At 44.3% G+C, this 22,197-nt stretch overlaps 1 protein-coding gene across 4 annotated transcripts in view; it reads left to right on the top strand.

The window, feature by feature from the left end:
• The window catches only part of Usp3 (ubiquitin specific peptidase 3), a 93,135-nt gene that overhangs the window by 5,728 nt on the left and 65,210 nt on the right, over window positions 1–22,197 (top strand). The window contains exon 1 of one of the 4 annotated variants that reach the window (XM_090358229.1): window positions 4,078–4,391. The exons of 1 other annotated variant lie outside the window; for it this stretch is intronic. In XM_090358229.1, coding sequence (XP_090214355.1) covers window positions 4,301–4,391 — 91 coding nt within the window. In that variant the 5' untranslated portion in view covers window positions 4,078–4,300. Of the gene's footprint in view, window positions 1–4,077; window positions 4,392–22,197 lie in introns of those variants that run through there. 2 more of the 4 variants (XM_090358228.1, XM_090358230.1) reach the window with 2 other exon arrangements.

Genomic DNA, 22,197 nt, shown 5'->3' with positions numbered 1-22,197 from the left:
GCCATGGCACCCAGCCATGTTTAGTTTTTTCATCAGTAAAATGGAGATGGTAATAGGATTAAAGAAGAAATAAGTCTGGTATGGTGGTTTACACCTGTAATCCTAGCTCCACAGCAGGCTAAGATATGAGGATCGGGTTCAAAGCCAGCCCAGGCAGAAAAGTCTCTGAGACTTTTATCTCCAATTAAAGGCTGGAAGCAGAGCCCTGCCCTGAGGGAAAAAGCCAAGGAAGAATGCGAGGGGCCTGAGTTCAAGTCCTAGTACTGCAGCATATGCGAGCACGAGCACACACAGACACACACAAAACAAACCAAGAAACTGAAGTTAAAGGATGGGGACAGGTGTCTTAAACATCCATGTTTGAATTTTTATTCTACCAGGTGGGAGCATTTTGAGCCGGGAGAGAAGTGGAAAAATGGAGGGCTTGCTGGAGTCTCTGCCTGCCCCCACTCTCTTTTCCTTTTTCTGGTGCTGGGGACTGAACCCAGAACCTTTGGTGAGATTATCCATTCATGGAATAGTTACAGAGGCCTGGCAATATACCAAGCTGTATTCCAAGAGCTTGGAATCGGGCAAAGGTACAGGACTGACAAGGCCATGTTCTCACCCAGGAAATGGGCAATAAACAAGCAAAGGATTACCAAATAAATACTGGCAGGAAAATAAGCCTGGTGGCAGTACCTGAGAGGCAGCTCCCCAGTTCCACATTGAAGCTGCAGACCTTTTCTTGAAACTTTGTTATTATTAAGTAGTTACACAAAGAGAGCTTACACCTAAGGGGTACAATGCTTCTTCTGACAATATTTCTCCTTTTAGTTGCTGTTGTGTCTCCCCACCCCCCTTGCAAGGAGTCTTTGTTCCTAGTGAGGAAAAAAAAAGTATCTGGTAAATAATTAAACTAGCTTGTTGGGTATTTCCAGCTAGCCTTACCTGAGTAGGGATGGTAAGGTTGTAATTCTTGCTTGAGGACTACAGATTTCCATGAAAAGTCTCAAGTCTAAGGTTTAGAATAGTGGTAGCAGGCTTGAGACCTTTCATGGCTTCCCCTTCCCACCACATGCTCTAGAAAAAACATTTTTGATCGCTGCCATTATTAAAACAGCATTTCTCCCTAGTGGGAAAAAATAAATTCACTTAAAAGAAACCAACCCACCCCAGGGTTGCATGCTGCAAGGATTTCCTAGGTGCTGTGTGAGGGACCTCAGAGGTTTGGCCGGGCCCAGGAGCCGGGGCCACGTGCATCATCAACCAGGGCAGGCTGGTTTGGTCAGCTCGGGCTTCTTGGGACTAAAGCAACACTAGCCCAAAACAAAACAAAAAGGGATCCTTGTATAAAATGTAGCTGCATAAGCTGGCCACTAAAAAGGCAGATTCCCAGTCTGCCCCATTCTCTACCCACTTTTGACACATCTACTTGTTTTTTGTTTTTCCTGGCTCTTATGCTCTCCTCCTGTGAAAACTAGTTGTGTTGGGGCAGTGTGGAAAGCTCAGGAGGGTCTGGTTTTGCTCAGCTTCTTAGGTTTGACTGATGAGTCAGGGGTTTCTGTCATCAGGAGCCACTTATACTAAGTCTCTTTTATTATGAAATTAAGCATTATTTTTATTAAGCTGGAGGAAAGAAGATACACACACACACATTATATTTTGCCAGTCCTGGGGCTTGAACTCAGGGCCTGAGCACTGTCCTTGGACTTTCTCAAGGCTAGAGCTCTACTACTTGAGCCACATCACCACTTCTGGCTTTTTCTGTATATGTGGTACAGAACTGAACCTGGGTCTTTGTGCATGCTAGCACTCTACCAGTAGGCCAAACTCCTTGCCCCACTAATGAAAATTTTTTAAGTGGCTTACACCTTACAAGTTACATTCTAATATTTTTAAAATCATGAATTTTGAATTGAAAGAAAATTTAGAGATTATTTTCAAGGGGTCAAATACCTGGTATAGACTGGGCCACTTCTCTAAGCCTTTCTTCAGTGCTAACTCACTCCTGGATCCCTTGCTCACCCACTGAATGCTTATTTACTGGACACCCTAGGAAACTAAGCAGACTTGTTTGCTACCCCTAACAGACCTCCAAGGGGAAGACAAACTTTAAACAAATAATTACATTCACGAAAAGTGTGTGTGTGTGGTTTTTTTTTTTTTTTTTTTGCAGATTTAAAAGGCAGTTTGGGGGAAGTCTAGGGCGTGACACATCCCTTTACTAGGAGGTGAGAGGAGGGTGAGGTGGAGCAGGGTCAAGAAAGGCAGGAAGGAGGAAGTGATGTTTAAATGGAAGTTTAGGAGATTAGCAAACTGTACAGAAGAGGGTGGGAAAAAAGTGACTTGGTATGGAGTACGCATGCTCCTTGGCTAAAGAAGGGACTGGATACTAAATGGGGAGGTGTCCAGAGGCAAGAGAAGGCTGGTTATGAGAGACTTTAAAGGTTACAGGAGAAGAAGGGTGGAACAACTTGAACAAAGGTCAGATTGTGCAGTTAATCCTTCTTGCTCTTCCCTGGATAGCAGCCCTCACCTGGTGTTACTTAAATGAAAAACAGAAGCTGGGCTCCTATCTGTAATCCCTTCTACTCTGGAGGTTGAGAAATGAAGGTGTTAGCTAGTCAGGAAAGTCTGTGAGACTCTCCAACTAATTAACCAGCAACAATCAGTAAGGTGAAGGTGTGGCTTAGGTGGTAGATGGCTAACCTGGAATGTAAAGGGGGCAGTGCCCAGGCCCTGAGTTCAAGCCTCAGAATTGGCTCACACACACTAATCAAAAAGGTGCCAACTACATGATGGAAATTTTCACGTCTTCTGTTAGAGAAGTAGTACTTTTCTAGTTTTCAGGTGAAGATAAAAGTTTGGAAGAACTAGAAACACTTGCTCAGGCCAGTAAGTGGGTGGCAGGATTAAAGTGCCTACCGCAGTAAAACAGGTCCAATCCTTGGGGTAACAACAGTCAAGCCATAGGGGAGTTTGGACTGAGGAATGCAAAGCTCTCTAGGCAGAGATCCCCTGTGTAGGTGACACCACTAAAGATGGCGGGGGGGGGGGGTCCTCGAAGAAGAGAGAAGCGCCTATATAGGCCCTGGACTGCACAGGGGAGGGGCTGGGGAGATGCAAGCCGGGCTCTAACCTTTACACAGCCCAGCCAAGTTAATCATTTCCTGACTCCTCCGGTCCTACGTAAGGGATTGCAACATCAGTATCTCCTCTCCCCCACCCCCTTTGCTGGCTTTCTGCCCATGACTGCTTTTCCTGATTTTTTTTTTTTCAAGGAGCCCCAATTTGGAGGCGATGTTTGTCCCAGTAGCCTTGGCCATCCTCCAGGCACTGACCCAGTGAGGTCACCGGCCCTCTGGAGTGTAGGTGGGGCCCGAGGCCCCTGGAGGCCTGCCCTCTCCCCTCACCCCTTTCCAAAAAACACAACCGGGGCCCGGGGTCCGCAGATCGCAGCCGCGGGTTTCTCTTATCCGAAATACACAGGGCGCGGTGACGGCGGTGGGCAGTGCGCGGCGAGGATTAAATGAGGGATTCTGAGGTGCAGAGGTGAGGCGGGGCAGTGACAGGGTTTACAACCCGCGGCCGTGGGTGCCGCCGCGGGCCCGGCCACGAGTTCAAAACCCAGCCCCGGCTCCGGATCGCACCTGCCGCTGCGAGCGGGCGCACCGCGGTCCCCGGCTGCCGGGTCTCACCCCGTGCGTGCGGAGCGGGGCCGCCCAGCCAACTACGTCCAGGACGTTTATTTTCCTTCCCCCTCCACACACACTTGGCAGGAGGGCGGGGCGGGCAGATTTCCTACCACGAAGCCTCCCCGGGCAAATAAAACTCCACACACCGCACAGGGCCCGTCTCCTCGACAGGCGTGCCCCGGCTGGCCACCCACCCCGGCCTGGGTCAGGAGGAGCCGCCGCCGCGGGGCGCAGCGGAGTTAGCAAAGTGACTCGACAGCGGCGCCGGCGCCGGCGCGGGGATCCGAGGCCGGGGCGCGCCGGGACGCCGCCCGCCGGAGTGCGCGGGGCGGGGCCTGCGCGGGGCGGGGCCTGCGCGGGGCGGGGCCGGCGCGGGAAGGCGGAAGCCTCCAGGCTAGAGACGGACGCAAAACCCGGTTCCGGATTACACGCTCGCCGGAGCGGGGCGCCGGGACACGGCCGGCGGGAAAACCTGGTGCCCGGAAGCCCTTGCTTTCTTTGACGCAAGGGCTCGGGACTTAGCCGCCGTCTGCCGAGAGCCCGGAGAGAAGCGACCCCAGACGGAGCCTCCGGAACCTTTCCGCCCGGGAGCTTCGGTCCTCCCTGCCGCGGTCCTCGTGGCCATGGAGTGTCCGCACCTCAGCTCCAGCGTCTGCATCGCTCCGGACTCTGCCAAGTTCCCCAACGGCTCCCCGTCGTCCTGGTGCTGCAGCGGTGAGTGCGGTCCGCGGAGCCGGCCGGCCGCGCACCCGAGGCCCCGGCTCTGCCAGGCCTGCCGTCGAAGGGTCGCGGGCGGGCGGACCGTGGGCGGGCGGGCCGAGCGCGGACGCGGGGAGCGGCGAGGGCGAGCCGGGGTCCGGCGCGCTTGGAGAGGAAAGCGAGGGGGGGGGGGGAGAAGACGCGGCGAGGCGGGCGCGGGCGGGAGCGGATGCGGCTCCTTTGTTTCCCGCGGCCCGACGGCCGGGCCGGCGGAGAGGCCCGCTAGGGGCGGGGGCCGGCGGGGGCCGCGAACGCGGCGGCGGGGGGCCGGGACCCGAGGCCCGCGCCCCTCGCCCCGCCCTGCGGCGCCCGGGCCGTGCTCGCCCCCCCGGGGCGGCCGCACGTGCGGCGGGGCCCGGCTGGGCGCTCGAGCCTCCGCCGGCCGGGCCGGAGCGAGCGCCGCTGAGCGGACGCAGCTTTGTCTGGGCTGCGGGGCGCGCGCGGTCCCCGGGGCGGCGGGGGCCTCGGCCAGGCTGCGGCTCCCTCCCTTCTTCCCCTCGGAGCCCCGAGAGGCCCTCGGAATCCGGGGCCGCCCCGGGGGGGGGCGCGGGTGAAGTTGAAAAGCGGGCTGCGTTGGGGGCCCCAAGCCCGGGCGGGGGTCGAGGTCACAGCCGCTTTGGGGGAGCGGCGGCTCCAGCTTGGTCTTCTCCGAGCTTTATTTCAGGACCGGCTTTTGGGGCGGATGAGATTTCACGAGGGTTTCCCAGCTGCTGTGTTGCAAACGCAGTTCTGAGGTTGATGTAAGGTGTGGGAGGAACTTAGGCGTTTCAGCTCCTGCCCACCCCCCCTGGAAGCCCGAGGGTCCCTCTCATTGTCTGCCCGGGCGACTGGGGATCGCACCGGCCGCCCCGCTCCGGTTACTTCCTGGTAGGGCCCTGGTGTCGCCGCTCCAGCCTTTGTTTATTAAAATTTAAACTGAGCACTGGTAGCCGGGTGTGCGTGTGTGTGTGTCCGTCCGTCAGACTTGAATTGTGCACTTCAGAAGTCTTAAGTCAGTTTTTAAAATAGAGAAAAGCCGAGATGCTATTGATGGAGCCGGTGACGTTTCCCATGGTGGGTCGAGCTGCGAAGGGGAAGGTACTTTTTTCGGAATGCAGGAACACTTTCGACGGGTTATTTCTTAAAAGAAAAAAAAATGCTAATCGGAGAAAAACATTGCCACAAAGAAAGATCTACTCCAGGACAAGGAATATAATTGGCGTTTCCTGGAGCTCTCAGACGTGGAATATTTTGCTTGCCTTTGTAAAGTCATCTCAGTTTCTTCTCTGCCCTCTCCCGCCCCCCCCAAGCCTTTAAACATTAACCAGTTAATTAGTTTCACCGGCTGGTATTGAAATTATGTGGGCTTGTTTTTGAGGCAGCCACCGTGCCTGGCCAGTTCTTTCTGTGAAGATGGGAGAAGCTGGTGTACATGAACTCTTACCTATGTATAAATATATGTTTAACAGTGGACGTCGAGCATAAACAAAAATAAGGTGAATCACGTGGCTTCATAAATTGGTTGTTTGCTATATCTGTATGCTGCGATTGTAACATTATTTCTCCCAAGAAAGTGTGTGTGTGTGTGTGTGTGTGTGTGTATAGGCATGACCAAAATGCACACAAGCAAAAGCTAGGCATGGTCAAGTTACTGTTGCTCATCTGTAGTAAGCTACAGGCATACTGGTTAACAACACTCAGCCTGCTTCTGGTTTTCTTGATTTTTACATCAGGCTTAAAAATGGCTTCACTGGGCACATGACTCAAAGAAGATAATAATTATGCAATGGCAGGCAGGTATCTTGTGTGTTAATCTTGTCTCAGGACTTTCACTTGTTGATGGAATAGAGATCAAAAAATCATGCAGGTCTTAAGTAAAAAAATGGAACGCAACCCAAAAGTTGGTGCTGATAAGAGTAAGCTAGAAATGTTTAGCCCTAAAGGTGGGGGTGATTTTCGTCCAAGAACTTCTTGAAATAAAGTTGGCCTCTGACAGTTGCTTGAATTTTATAACCAGCAGCTAGCTACTTTACTGAATTTGTGTGGTTTCTTCAGTCCACACTCTGAGTTGAACCTATTTCTTCTGGGCCTCCCATTTTAACCTGTGCTGAGTATATCTGGTGTTTATATTGTGTTAGCTTGATCTTGTTCTTGCCTGCCTGTTGCTTCAGTGATTAAGTGATGAGTAAACCTGTGAGCCCTTCACTAGCTCATCATCCTGGAGTCATGTATTCTGGCCCCCTCAGGCACTTTCAAATGTGTATTTTGATAGACACTATGAATGTAGCACTCAATAATATTGTGGCTGATAATGAGGTAGGTTACTTTTTTTTTTGTTTTTTAGGGGGAGGGCCAGTCCTAGGGCTTGAACTGAGGGCCTGGGCACTGTTCCTGAGCTGATTTTGCTGAAGGCCAGCACTCTATCACTTGAGCTACAGTGCCTCTTCTGGCTTTTTCTGGTGATGTGGTACTGAGGAATGGAACCTGGGATTTCATGCATGCTAGGCAAGCACTGAATGGCTGAGCCACATTCCAAGCCCCAGAGCTGGGTTACTTTCTTATTAAGAGAGGTAGAGAATCCTTGTTTTGGCCTCAGTACAGTGACAGTAAGGCCCTTTATTTTCTTTGAGAGCTTGCATTTATTTCCCTGTGAGACCACCAAGTATGTTGCCGAAGGCCAAATCAGAGACTCAGCTAGAGCAGAACTTCCTTGGACAAGGACTGTTTTCTTGAAGTGTCAGTTTCACTCTGTATCTGGGAATAGGAGTGAGGTGGGGGAGAGAGGAGGGAGGGTGAGAGAGAAAGTAGAGAGAGAGAGAGACAGACAGACAGACAGACACTACTGGTATAAACAAGGTAATTTTCTGACAGTTGAGAAATGGCTATATGCTGTCCTAGTAACAGGTGTGTATTACAGGTCAGAACATCTTTGTGAAAGAACTCTCAATAATTAAATATCTAAAGCCCATTAAATGGAGCCCAGAACAGACTAGCTTTATGCTGAATTATGTTTTACAAGTAGATATAGAACTCAACAAGATTAAGTAGGGTGGGGGTAAAGAAGTAATTATACTGTAGACTTTATCTACAGAAGGCACTGTGTATTTGGTTATGTAATTGGATAATCAGACTTTGGTCTCAGAACTCCTTTACAAGTTTTAACATTTCTGAGAACCAATGGCATTTGTGATTTATATCCATTGTGTGGCTTACATCTACCAATATTGCTATATTAGAAATTAAAACTGAGGAAATTTAAAGATAAGTATCAGTTTACTTACAAGAAATATATCCAGTGCTTGCTAATGATATAGACAATGGAGATCATGTAAAATTTTTTCAAAACCAAAATTTAGTGGGAAGAGTGGCATTACTTGGTATTATTTCACAAATATTGTTCATCTCAAGCTGGATTCTCTTATCTTGCTTCGGCATTGAGTCTGGAGATGTCTTGAACCGGAGCATCCTCTGGTCTCATCACAGATCTGACACCTGGCTCTTAAAATAATATTTTAATATCATTCATGAAAATAGTTTTGACCTTCTGGATACCCCGAAAGGACCCCTGAACTCTCAGGAGTTCTAAGATCACACTTTGAGAATACCAACTTTTATCAAAATAACCTTAAAGTTAGAAAAAAATGTTACCAGCCTTACATTTATTATGCCTTTGTAGAGACTTGAGGTTTTGGAAATGGGTTTAGTAAAATAAAACAAACCAAAAGAAAAAAAAACACTCATAATCTTGAAAAAGTTACTGTTTAACCTAGTTGGGGGAGGAACAGGAAGCTAAACTGGCTAGAAGATAAATTCACATTGTGGTTTAAGGTAAATGTTGAAAATAGCAATCTCCTAATAAGGTAAAAACTGATTTTTGTCTAATCATTGCTAACGGCATTGTAGTTTAAATATAAGCGTTTTAAATAAAAACTGGGGCATTCTCTCAAGCTTTTTTGTTATATGCACATACTAGATGTTATTTTCAGAAGCAAGAAGTTTGGACATTCCTTATTTTTGTGGATGAAAGAATTGAAACAGTAGCAAAAGAAGGGAGGCACTGGGAAACAACATTAAAAGAAAAAACCCAATAGGGGCCTGGAGTTTGGCCTAGTGCTTGCCTAGCGTGCATGAACACCCGGGTTCGATTCCTTGGTACCACATACATAGAAAAAAGCTGGAAGTGGTGCTGAGGCTCAAGTGGTAGAGCTCCAGCCTTGAGAAAACCCAAGGACAGTGCTCAGGCCCTGAGCTCAAGCCCAGGACTGGCAAAAAAAAAAAAAAAAAAACCCAATAGGACAAGAATTGCTTTAAAAAAATACCTTGAATGAAACTGTCTTAATAACTAAGGAAAACCAAAGAGTAAATGTCTTGGACTTCAAGGGTTTAGGTTAAGTAGCTAGTTTAACTGGGCCCATTTTAAATAGCAAATGCATGAGAATTTTTTCTCTGATTAATTGTTCAGAGTTGAGGACACTTTCAGGTCTCAATACATCCTTGGCTCTCTTGTATTACTCCATTAGTGAAAAGTGAGTTCAGATCAGATAAATGGTTTACATTTGTATAGCGGTAGTCATTTGCGGTAAACTTTTTTCTTTTATATATTCAGTAGGATGAGATTTTGACTATAAATTTGTAATGTACTAATCTGTTCGTAATAAAGGTAAGAAATTATCTTAATGGGTGTGTGGACTATTTAGTATTGCATTTCTCTTACCACTTATATTTAGAGAAGACTAGTCCAGTGGATTTGTTTTTTTAAATAAGATCATTTTGTTAATTAGGTCCAATGTGTTTACAGCTTTAAAATGACATTCTGTGATCTATTAAGTGCCCATCGTGTAATGAGACATTCAGTAAAATGTGCTTAATAAATGAACTTTGTTAGATTGTGGCTAGAATGTGCCACTGACTTCATGTAGAAAATAAATGCAAATTAAGTGACAAACCATTCCCCAAGCACACCACCAGGCCTCAGTCTCTATATTTTAGCCAGTAAATCTGAGCTGGATTGTGAGCAAATGACCATTTAAATTCTTGTTACCACAGTCAATTTGTATTCTTTTGACATTGGATAGACATGTTTGCTGTAAGTGAGGATAGAATAGTTAAAAACAATCAGGGGGCTGGGAGTTTGGCCTGGTGGTATAGTGCTTGCCTAGCATGCACGAAGACCCGGGTTAGATTCATTGGTACCACATACATACAGAAAAGCCAGAAGTGATGCTGAGGCTCAAGTGGTAGAGATTTAGACTTGAGAAAGTTCAAGGACAATGCTCAGGCCTGAGCTCAAGCCCAGGACTGGCAAAAATAAATAAATAAAAATCAGTGGACACGTGCTATTTTACATAAATTTTGAAGACTGGTATTTGAATTTTATGTACTTTTTAAAAGAATTTAAGCTTTTATAGTTGTAAAGCTTAAGTGGAGTTGTCCTTTTAGTGTTGTGGGTGGTTTTTTCCCTTCTCCCCAACCTTTAAGCAGGCTCAGCCTGTTCCCATGATTGGAATAATTAGCGGTAGATGTGAGAGACCTGTACCTTAAAATGTGTTCTGTGTGTGTGTGTTGTAGAGGCTTCCTTCAGGCCAGTGCCTAAGAGTACCTACCATTCTGTTCTGGTGATCAGTGGTTATTTCCCAAATAGTGTATTGGTATAGTAAGAATGCTTCTCATGGGCTAAGCAGAAGAAAGGATGAGGGTGAGGTAGGAATTACAGTTCTTTCATTTTTCAGTTATTCATTTATCCTCAAAATCATTCCTTCTCATTGTTTGCTTTTATACCATTAGCCTTAGGCTTTATGCCATCCTGCTTTTTCCTTATTGAAATTTATGCAATTTCCTTCTCTCTTGGAAAAGAAAAGATTGGTGTGGGGTCCTTCAGAATAGATTTAGAAATAAGCTTTCATAGTGTTTGTAGCTCAGTGAGTAATTTAAATTCTGGTTTTAAAATTTAATTGAGTCCGACTTCCATCAGGAATAATTTATACGCTGGTTTCTCCTTTATCTGTTTTTTTTTTCTTTTTGATCATTTCCTCTTCTTTGAACCTTTTGTTTTAAATGAATTTTTTTCCTTCTATGAAAAAAAAAAAAAACCTATGTACATAGGTTTGTGTTCAGCCTGGCCATGGGAATGGATCTGTTAGGTGGTTTCTGTGTTTGAAGTAGAACCTGTGTACTGAGCAGTCTGCTTTAGTGTTTAATGTTTATTCAGGTCCTCTCAGATAGGAAAGCAACTGCGTTTTAGGTGTTTAGCAGATTTTCCTGGACAGATGGCTTATAAGGAAGTGCTTTGATGGATTCTCAGTGGGGACCGGTACTTTTTGGAGGGTGCACCTGTGATGAAGCTTACCTTGACTGACAGTGTAGCATGCTGAGAACAGCATGAACAACAGTAGCAGCTTGTTCATCTTACCTCTACTTGTCTTGTGGCAAGACCTCTCATGATGCTCTGAGATTTCGGTGTAGTAGTCTGTTTTGGAATGTAGGGCTGGGTAGATATCTTTGAGGCTGAAAGGGAATTCCCCTAAAAAATTGTGCAGTGTAGTGATGCCTTGACATTTTTAGGGATTTGTGAGTGAACTTTGGCTTAGAAACTTGTAAATAAAGACTATCTTTTCATGGGTGAGAGTCTGTAGATGCTATTTTCTGCAGTAATTCCAGATGTTTTCTCATCTATTTATTTTACTGAGTAGGAGGAGAACGGAGAACAACATAAAGTAACTTCAAAGCAACTAGCTAGCATTTAATCCTGACTAATTTAATTAACTACCCATCCTTGTAGTTTTTCCTGTTTTATACATTATGAAACTGAGACAAAGGCTAAGAGTTGCTTAAGATACCCAGGGTATTAAAGACAGCCCAAAGGCGTGAGCACAAAACTACATGAAGTTTAGCTTGCATCTCTTTCAAAGTTAGGTCTTTCTTTCGTCATTCACTAACTTAATGCGTGATAAAATTTAAAGGACTAAAGGTGTTTGGAAAATATGCTTGAGATAATTTGTTTGGAGATTCTTGACATGAAATACATTTTAAATTCCATATATTAAAATTTACCATTTTTTTTTACAACAGATGAAGACATTTTAATTTCTTTCATATTAAGCACTGTCTATCACAGTTAGCTAACAGAAATTTCTGTGATATTGGTCAAGATGCTTCAAAAAGTTAAGGATAGGGCTGGGAATCTGGCCTAGTGGTAGAGTGCTTGCTTAGCATGCATGAAGGCCCAGGTTAGAGTCCTTGGTATCACATGCATAGAAAAAGCTGGAACTGGTGCTGAGGTTCAAGTGGTAGAGCTCTAGCCTTGAGAAAGTCCAAGGACAGTGCTCAGGCCCTGAGCTCAAGCCCGGGACTGGCCAAAAAAAAAAAAAGTTAAATGTTAGGAGAAAACCTCATTTGATGTGAATGATAGCTGCCCCCCTTCAGTAGTAGACCTCACCTGGATATAATTAGTCATGGTTACCGGTAGTTTAAGGAAGGGGATAGGAGGAGGGGGAGGGAGAGAGTAAGGGAATATACTCATGCCCATGCATGCCTGTGCTTAGGGTACCTGGAGCTTGGAACTCAAGGCCTGAGCACTGCCCCTGGGCTTTTTTGCATAAAGCTAATGCTCTCTCACTTGCTGCAGCTCCACTTCCAGCTTTTTTTTTTTTTTTTTTTTTTTGCCAGTCCTGGGCTTGAGCTCAGGGCCTGAGCACTGTCCTTGGACTTTCTTAAGGCTAGAGCTCTACCACTTGAGCCTCAGCACCATTTCTGGCTTTTTTTTCTATGTATGTGGTACCAAGGAATCGAACCGGGGTCTTCATGCATGCTAGGCAAGCACTTTAACCACTAGGCCAAACTCCCAGCCCTTTTTTTTTTTTTTTTTAATGGTTAATTGGAGATTTGAATGTCATGGACTTTCCTGCCCCGGCTGGCTTCCCACTACAATCTTAAGATCTCAGACTCCTGAGCAGGAAGGATTACAGGTGTGAGCCACCAGTGCTCAGCTTAAGGAATTTAAAAAGGAGAATATTTGTATATGATCTTATGCAAAATCCTTACATTTTAATACACACATTTAATTACAGTAATGTCTGACCAATCCCAGTCTTCCAACATGATCAAAGTTTTCCAAGATTTTTGTATAATTTTATTTGTTTTTGATTCCATTTTGTATAGCTCTTAATTATTACATATTGAGATAGTTCTTTCTCATTTAGCAGACTCTTAAGTTGAAGTCTTGAGAAAGGGAAAAATTATTCATTTTAAAATTTGGTATTTGACTTCCTTGATGCAATTTATTAACATGCTGGCAAATTGGTACCAAGAATTGGAAGTATAACTGGGAAGAAAACTGCTTTGAATGTCAATGATTACACTCATCTAATTTTTTTTTTTTAATCCTGGGGCATGAACTCAGGACCTGGGCTCTGTCCCTGAATCTTTCTGTGCTCAAGGCTAGCACTCTTCCACTTGAGCCACAGAGCCGCTTCCAGCCTTTTCTGATTACGTGGTACTGAGGAATTCTTCATACATGCTATGCAAGGGCTCTACCACTAAGCCGCACACTCCCAGTGAATTTACTTTTTTTTGTAGGCTGAAATTCACTATGCTTGGACATAGTAAACTACTATACTCAATATAGCTATGGATATACTTGACTTCACTTTTGATATTTATGTTTACTTATTTTTCACAAGTCATTTATTAGCTTATTTACAAGGAACTGTGGAAGTCACTGGAAATGCAGAATACATTTTGATAGAAATTCCTTTCAGTTGAGTCTCTCATTTTTTTCATATTGTTGCTAGTAGAGGAGATTCTTCTTGGAAGTGGTTTCTTGTTGGGTTAGATGAGGGAGAAAGTTCAGTAGGCAAGGATTTTACTTTTGCTGCTGGTAGGTCAGAGGTTCTTTGAAATCTGCTTTTAGGCAAGGAACCTTGTTTATGCCAACTAATCATATTCTAAGATCTACCAATTGTATTGCCTGTGAAAGTTAATTACAGTCTTTAGATTGCAGAGCTTAAAACAGATTTCCCCATCTGAAGGAACACTGTGTGCTTTTTACAGATGTATAAAATCTAAATGAGTATAGGAAGGCAATGTTAGAAGTTGAAAACTGTGAAAATAAAAATGTGAAGGACATTGAAAAGTGAAGTTTGTAATTGTACTACATGTTGGTGTTAACTGGTTGCTTTACAGTTAGTAAGTGGTAGCTAATTTACTCTTTTTAAGGCCCTGTGAGGGGAGAATTTTAAAGATAAAAATGACATTTTTAAAAAAGATAAAATCAAAAGCTGCCTACGGATGGCTTAAGCTGGTAACCCCAGGTCCTCCTGAGGCTGAGATGTAAGGGGGGGGAAAAAAGAGAGACTTATCTTCAGTTAACCACCAGACAACCTGAAGTGGTGCTGCGGCTCAAAGTGCTAGAGCACTAGCCTTGACCAAGTTTTAAAAAGCTTGGGGACTATGCCCTGGCCTTGAGTTTAACACCCAGGACCACCGACAGAAAGACTATTTGATCAGGAGACCATATTCTGCCTTGGAATGGAAAAAATCTGAACAGTGAGCTATTTTCCACTTTTTTTTTTTTTTTTTTTTTTTTTTTTGCCAGTCCTGGGGCTTGAACCCAAGGCCTGGACACTGTCCTTGTACACTTTTTCCTCAAAGCTAGTTGTGTTCTACCACTTGAGTCATAGCACCACTTACAGCTTTTTCTGTATATATGGTACCAAGGAATCAATTCCTGGGCTTCATGCATGCTAGGCAAGCACTCTACCATTAGGCTATGTTTCCAGCCCTCTCTGTTCTTTTTTTTTTTTCCAAGCTCTTGCTCAGTTTTTTCACTCATAGCTAGTGCTACCAATTGAACCATAACTCTGGTCTATGTTCGTTCATCTTTTCCTTTTCCCTTTCTCCCCCCTTTTTCTTTTTTCCTAGTTAATTAGAAATAGAATTTCTCCAACTTTTCTGCCTGGGCTGGCTTTGAACCTCCCTCCTCAAACCTCAATAGCCTCCGGAATAGCTGAGAGTACAGCTATAAGCCACTGACACTATCGTTGTTTTCCATTCTTTTTTTTTTTTTTTTTTGTGGGTTGTGGGGCTTGAACTCAGCCTGGGCTCTATCCCTGAGCTCTCCAGCTTAAGGCTACAGCCCTACCTCTGGGCCTAGGCTCTGTCCCTGAGCTCTTTAGCTCAAGGCTTACCCCCCTTACCCTTGAGCAAAGCCCTACTTCTCATTTTCTTTTTTCTCTTTCCCTTCCCCTTCCCCTTCCCTTTCCTCTTCCCCTTCCCCCTCCCCTTTCCCTTCCCCCTCCTCCTCCCCTATCCCCTCCCCTTCCTCTTCTCCTCCCCTCTCCTTTCCTTTTTTTTTTTTTTTTTTGGTGGGTCATGGGGCTTAAACTAAGCCTTGGCACTGTTCCTGAGGTCTTCAGCTCAAGGCTACCATCCTACCCTCTAGCCAAACCCCACTTCCCATTTTTCTAGAGGTTAATTGGAGATAAGAGTCTCAGGTCCTTTTATGCCTGGGCTGGCTTTGAACCTTGATCCTCAGATCTCAGCCTCCTGAGTAGCTAAGATTACAGGCATAAGCCCCTGTGAGCCATTGCGCCCCTCACTGTGCCCAACTGTTTTCCATTCTTGGCTAGATTTTCTGTCCTTTTCTGTTTTTTCTTTGTTTTAACTAGGTTGAAAATAGCCTGCTTGTACAAATCTGTTTGCCTTGTTTATCTTGACCAGCTCTAAAAATGTAATTTTAGGGACTGTTTTGATGCTTGCCTCAGTACTAGGACCTCAGGTAGCAACTGTGGTGGTGTTATAGTGAACTTTTAAAATCTCTGCCCTCTCCCTCCCCCTCCCTCCTTCCCCCTCCCCCTCTTCCTCTGTCTCCTTCCCTCTTTCCCCTCTTCCTCTCGCTCCCCTTTCCCCCTCTCCCCCCCTCCCTCCCCCCAGCTTTTTTTTTTTTCCTCAAGATTGTCCACTCTACCACGCTGAGGAACAGTGGCACTTTCTGCTTTTTCATCCGTTTTTTCATGGGGCTTGAACCCTTGGCCTGCGTGCTGTCCCTGAGCTCTTTTTGGTCAAGGCTAGCACTCAATCACTTTGAGCCAAGGTCTCACTTCCAGTTTTCTGCTAGTTAGTTGGAAATAAGAATTGCAGTGAGGGGGGGAGGGAAATGGGTACCAAGACATGTGAAAGGGTATCAATGTATGTGAATTAATGCACCTTCTATCTGGCAAATATCATGTAACCCTTTTACTAATTACAATAAAAAATATAAATTAAAAAAAAAAAAGAATTGCAGTGAATTCCCTGTCCAGGCTGACTTTTTTGGGGGCGGGGTTGGGGTCCTGGGCTTGAACTCTGGCCTGGGCGCTGTTCCTGAGCTCTTCAGGTCAAGGCTACCATCCTACCCCTGGACCTGGATACTGTCCCTAAGCTCTTCAGCTCGAGACTACCACCCTACCCTTGAGCCACAGCCCCACTTCCCATTTTCTAGTGATTAATTAGAGATAAGAGTCTCTTGGCTTTGTATTGCCTGGGCTGGCTTTGAACCTTGATCCTCAGATCTCATTCCTGTGAGTAGCTAGGATTACAGATGTGAGCCACCAGGGCCCAGCTGAGATGTTAGTATTTTGATCAAAGTTTTTGAGGGTCAAGTTGAAATTTCTAGGAAACAGACTTCTGTGAGGAATGTTTTCCTGTGATAATTGAGAAGTAACATGTTAGGAAAATGCTCTAAAGTATTAGACCTTAATTTAAAAAGAGCTATATACTATAGATACTTTGGGAGCAAAGTTTATTATTGGTGGAACATTTTTTAATTTTAGGGTTTTTTTTGGGGGGGTGCAGTCCTGGGGCTTGAACTCAGGGCTTGAGCACTGTGTCTTGAGCTTTCCTCAAGGCTAGAGCTCTACCACTTGAGCCACATCACCACTTCTGGCTTCTTTCTTTTTTTTTAATATATTTTTATTGTAATTAATAAAAGGGTTACATGATATTTGCCATATAGAAGGTGCATTAATTCACATACATTGATACCCTTTCACATGTCTTGGTACCCTTTATCCTCCCCCCCACCCCCCCTCCCCCCACTTCTGGCTTTTCTATGTATGTGATACCCAAGAATGGAACCCAGGACTTTGTGCATGCTAGGCAAGCACTCTACCACTAGGCCAAACTCCTGGCTTCCTTTCTGTTTCTTCTTCACTTGAAAAGAATAAAATTTCCGGACTAGGAATGTGGTTTAGTGTTAGTGCTTGCCTAGCATGCATGAAGCCTCAGCATCACAAACACAGAAAAAGCTGGAGATGGTGCTGTGACTCAAGTGGTAGAGTAATAGCCCTGAACAAAAGAAGTTCAGGGACAGTGCCCAGACCCTGAGTTCAAGACTGGAAAAAAAATAAAATGAAAATGGCAATAAAGAGAAAATCTTTAAAAAAAATTTCCCAGCCCAGCAGTAAATGTAAGTATGAGATATATTTTTCCACTCTGTGTTTTAATGTTAACTTTCATTGTGTAACCTTAAGACACTAAAAATCATTGCACAGTACAGATATTAAACCTATTTTCTGAGGAAAGTCTGATTGTGAGTGGTTTACAACCTGTTATTTTTCTTTCTTTCCTTTTTTTTTTTTTTGGTCAGTGCTTGGGGTCGAGCACTGTCCTTAGGCTTTCTCAAAGCTAGAGCTCTACCACTTTAGCCACAGCACCACTTTTGGCTTTTTCTGTGTATGTGGTATGGAGGAATTGAACCCAGGGCTTTATGCATGCTAGGCGAGCATTCTACCATTAGGCCACGCTCCTGGCCTCTTTATTTTCTTATAGTGTGTCTTTAATGGAGACACAAGAACTTTTCACTTGTTTCAAAGTAATAGTCTTGTGGTGTTTACTTTTATGATTTGATCTATTTTTATGATGAAGTATCCCTGCAGTTTGTGGCTTGGATTGTGGGAAAAAAGATTGGATTGATCAGATTTTACTGTAATTAAATAAATGGGATTATTAGATGTCAGAATTTTGCATAAGTGGTTGGTTCTTGGTTTTTGTGTTTCTGTGCTCTGTAATTAGCTTCATAGAGAAGGTTATTTTTGAAACAATGTAAACTTGTAATATTTTCTGTAGCTCTTTGCATCTTGAGTTTCCTAATTTTGCTCTGTTTTAGCATAATCTGCTTTGACTTTGGTGGTTTTGATCTCTTCCCCCCCCAATCCTTATATAGGAATTGAGTTCCAGTGTTTGATCTAAAGATTGATAGAGCAGATAATGGATTATAGAGCAGATAATGGATGTTTTTGATTAAAATAGGTCTGAACAAGTTTGAGTTTGTAATAGAAGGAATAGCAATTCGTTTATTAGCACATTTAGAGATTATGCTGTTTTCACATATTTCTATATGTTGCTTCTATTTAATATTAAAAACAGATTTCAAAAATACATTTAAAAATAGAGTAAAACATGTGAGCTACCAGAAGAACCAGCCTTGTGGGCCAGAATTTGCCTGTGTGTGTGAAGTCCACAGGACCAGATGCCCTCCCTTCTGGCTCCCTGGGTATCTGGATCTGGTAATATATAGTTGACAGATTTTGGCTAGTTTTGAGATTACATTTACTAGTAGAGGACACATGCTATTAGCTCTGCAAATTAGCTTCAAAGTCTAGGGAATTCAGCAGCTGCCTGGCCCTAAGTGATGAACCATTCTAATTTTTATGCCTTGTAATAGATTTTATGGTCTCCCCTTCTCCCCCCAGGCCTGGGGCTTGAATTCAGGGCCTGGGCACTGTTCTTGAGCTTTTTCAAGGTTAGTGCTGCACCACTTCTTTTTCTGACCATTCCTATTAAATGATCGCCCCCCCCCGCCTTTTTTTTTTTTTGTATATTCTCTTATATATCTAGGTTTTAGAGTTTGAGTTTTTGTCTTGTTTCATATATATATATATATATATATATATATATATTTTTTTTTTTTTTTTTGGCCAGTTCTGGGCTTGAGCTCAGGGCCTGAGCACTGTCCTTGGACTTTCTCAAGGCTAGAGCTCTACCATTTGAGCTTCAGCACCACTTCCGGCTTTCTTTTTTTTCCTATGTATGCGGTACCAAGGGATTGAACCCTGGTCTTCGTCTTCGTGCATACTAAGCAAGCATTCTACCACTAGGCTAAACTCGCGGCCCATATATACATATATATATATATATATATATATATTTTTTTAATTTTCTCCAGGTTTTTTTTAGCTTTCCTTTCTTCAGTGTTGGAGATAGAACCCAGGACTTTGTGGATGTTAGGCAAGTAGGTGGTCTATCTCCAAGCCACCCTTTCCTCTCTCCCTACCATCTCTCTCCTTTCCTTTTTGCCCTTTCTCCTCCTCTTCCTCCCCTCTCCATTTCCCATCCCCCTCCTTCTTCCCTCCCCTCCCCCCCCACCTCAGAAGGTTGTTTGATGTCTTTGTTAGTGTCTCCTTTTCAGAAGGAAACGCTATAGAACTCTGTCAATGGGAAGGGCTTGTCTACAGGGCTTCTCTTGGGGTGGGAGCTTGGCAGCTTTCTCTGCAGGGAGACACTGGGATGTCTGTATGAAGCTCCATTTAGTTTCCCAGTCTTCCTGGTGCTTTCTAATTGGCCATTTAGGTTGAAACTTGAGAGTAAAGGATGCCCCTTTCTCAGTTGTCCTCATGGTTCTTGGACTCCTTGTGTGTAGTTCTGTCCCTACCCTCTCTGCCTGCTCTGTCCCCAAGTTCATAACTTGTTCCCATCTGAATTCTTCTAGTTGGCACTTGAGCTGCACTCCCTTTATGCTCCTGAGATTGCTGTTCTCAGACTTTGTCACACTTCTGAGGTCTTTTACCTCACCTGTTCTCTTTATCTCCCTAGTCTGTGTTTACTTTATCACTTTATATTCAGTTTAGTGGGTTTTTAGGGATGTTTAGTTTTGTGTCTATTAAAAATGTATGTCATTGTAAATCCAGTTTGCCCTGTTAGAATTGAATCTTAGGGCTGGGTGCTGGTGTCTCTCATCTATAATCCCAGCTATGCAAGAGCCTGAAATCTGAGGATGGTGATTCAAAGCCAGCCGAGGCAGAAAAGTCTGTGACACTCTTTTCTCCAGTTAATCACCTGAAAACCAAAAGTGATGCTGTGGCTTAAAGTGGTAGAGTGCTAGTCTTGAACGAAAGAGCACAGGGACAGTGTGTAAGACCCTCAGTTAAAGCCCCATGACAGACAAAAAAAAGTCAGGATTGTGGATGTAGCTCAGAGTGCAGTGGTAGAGCGCTTGCTTAGCTCGCACAAAGTCCTGTGTTGCGTTGAAAAATGGATCTGGATATACATATCTGGTGGGGGTGGGGGAGGGTATAAAATCCAAGGAAAAGGGGTGAGAAAGTACAGCAATGGAGGGCACTGGGCATTGATGACAGTGAACTGTACAACAGGTGGGTGGAGATGGGAGAGAACGAGGGAACAGATGACCCTGTAGGAAAATAAATGTGTTCATTACCTGACACATGTAAATGCAACTCCTCTGTATATCTCCTCTATAATAGCACATTTTAAAAATAGATTTGAAAGTCTTGGGCTAGTGACTAATCTCAGCTACATAGAAAGTAGATTTAGTGAGACCCCTAGCTCAGCAAGGAGGCTGAGAATGGTGGCAATGAGACTGTGATTCTATTTAGGCAAAAATTCCAAAACAACAACAACAACAACAAAAAGAAAACACCCTGTGAGGCTCTACATAAAAAAATCAACCTAAACAAAAGGGCTGGAGGTATGGCATCAAGCTGTGGAACAGAAATGGATCTCATTAGAGATGAACTACAGAAGCGAAGTTTTGCACAAATCTAAGTTCATACTTGCCTTCTCTGAACTGAACAAGATAGTGTAGTGAGAGAACAAGGCTTTGTTTGAGAAGCTAAATCCCAAACCCAGCTTTGGATATGCAGCCAAAGAAACAGTTACAAGAGCAGTTAATATTTTGCAGTGCTTTTTGTTGCAGTATTTTTCATCATTAGTTAGTAAAGGGAAGTTAGTACCAGGTGTATAGATTCTTTGACTCAGATGTTGACAATTCAATCTCTTCCCTTGCTTTTTAGCCTTAACAAAAACTTTTGCTTTTTATGTAATTCTTTCCTTTTTTTTTTTTTGGTAGGTGGTAGGGCTTGAACTCAGGGCCTGGGTGTTGTTCCTGAGCTTTTCCACCCAAAGCTGGCACTGTATCTCTTTGAGCCACAGTGCCACTTCCAGTTTTTGGTGGTTAATTGGAGAGTCTCAGGACTTTCCTGCCTGGGTGAGCCACCATCAGATGTCAGCCTCGTGAGTAGCTAGGATTATAGGTGTGAGCCATTGGTGCTCAGCTTATCATTCCATAAAGAAACATTGCTAAGAATTGTGTGCATTTCCATAGTCTCTTTGTGTGTATGTATGTGTGTGTGTGTGTATATATATATATATATATATATATATTTTTTTTTTTTTTTTTTGCCAATCCTAGGGCTTGGACACTGTCTCTGAACCTAGCCCTCTACCACTTGAGCTACAGCTCCACTTTACTTTTCTGGTGGTTAACTGGGAAAAAAAAAAAGTCTCATGGAATTTCCTGCCTGGGATAGCTTTGAATTTTGATCCTCTGATTTTAGCCTCCTGCATAGCTAGGAGGATTATAGGTGTGAGGTACTGTATTCAGCTGAGATTTCATATTATCTTTACCTAGATTTGCCAGTTGTTAAAATGATTTTACAGGCTGGGAATGTGGCTTTGTGGTAGTGTGCTTGCCTACTATGCATGAAGCACTGGGTTTGATTCCTCAGCACCACATAAACAGAAAAAGGTGGAAGTGGCTCTGTAGCTCAAGTGGTAGAACAAAAGACTCTCAGGGATACCGCCCCAGGCCTGAGTTTGAGCCCCAGGACTGGCAAAAAGAAAAAAAGGTTTTCCAGCTAGGTACTGGTGTAGCCTGCTGCCCAGGCTGGCTTTGAACTACAATCCTCAGATCTCCGCCTCTTCAGTAGCCAGTATTCCAGGTATGAGCCAGTGGTGCCCGACATTTCCCCTTTTCTGTTTGAGCTTTTCTCACACTACCTTGGATCTAATCCACAATTGTGTGCTACATTCAACTGTTTCTATTTTAATCTTTTATCTGAAATAATTCCTTCCTCCTCTCCCTCTCTCTCTGCCCCTCCCCCTCTCTCCCCCTTCCCTCTCCCTTTCCTTTTCTCTCTCCCTCTTTCCCTTCCTCTCCCCTCCTTCCTGTACTGAGGTTTAAAATTTAGAGGCAGAAGCCAGGCAGGGTGGCTCACACTTGTACTCCTAGCTACTCAGGAGGCTGAGCTCTGTGGATCATGGTTCAAAGCCAGCCCCAGTACTAAAAGATCCATGAGACTCTTAATCTCCAGTTAATCACCAGAAAACTGGAAGTGGCACTGTGGCTCAGGGGTAGGGCAGTAGCCTTGAGCTGAAGAGCTCTGGGATAGCTCACAGGCCCAGAGTTCAATTCCCATGGTGACAAAAACAAAACAAAACAACAACAAACTTGGAAGCAGAAGTAGTGCTGTTGCTAGCATTCTACCACACTGAGTAACAAAGTGGTAGGGTGCTTGAGCAATGAAGAGACAGCTCCCGGACCCAGAGTTCTAGCCCCACTACTTACAGAAAACAAAACCAAAAACACCCAAAAAACTAGAGGTTTTAGCTGGGTCCCAGTGGCTCACGCCTGTAGTCCCATCTACCCAGGAGGCTGAGATCTGAGGGTATTGGCAGAGCACAAGCCTCGAGCTGAAGAGCTCAGGGACAGTGCCTAGAGTTCAAGCCCCAT

Source organism: Megascapheus bottae, chromosome 25, assembly GCF_031878675.1.
Source record: "Megascapheus bottae isolate mThoBot1 chromosome 25, mThoBot2.hap1, whole genome shotgun sequence".
Classification (NCBI taxonomy): Eukaryota; Metazoa; Chordata; class Mammalia; order Rodentia; family Geomyidae; genus Megascapheus; species Megascapheus bottae.
This window is presented reverse-complemented; position numbering and strand designations above follow the sequence as displayed.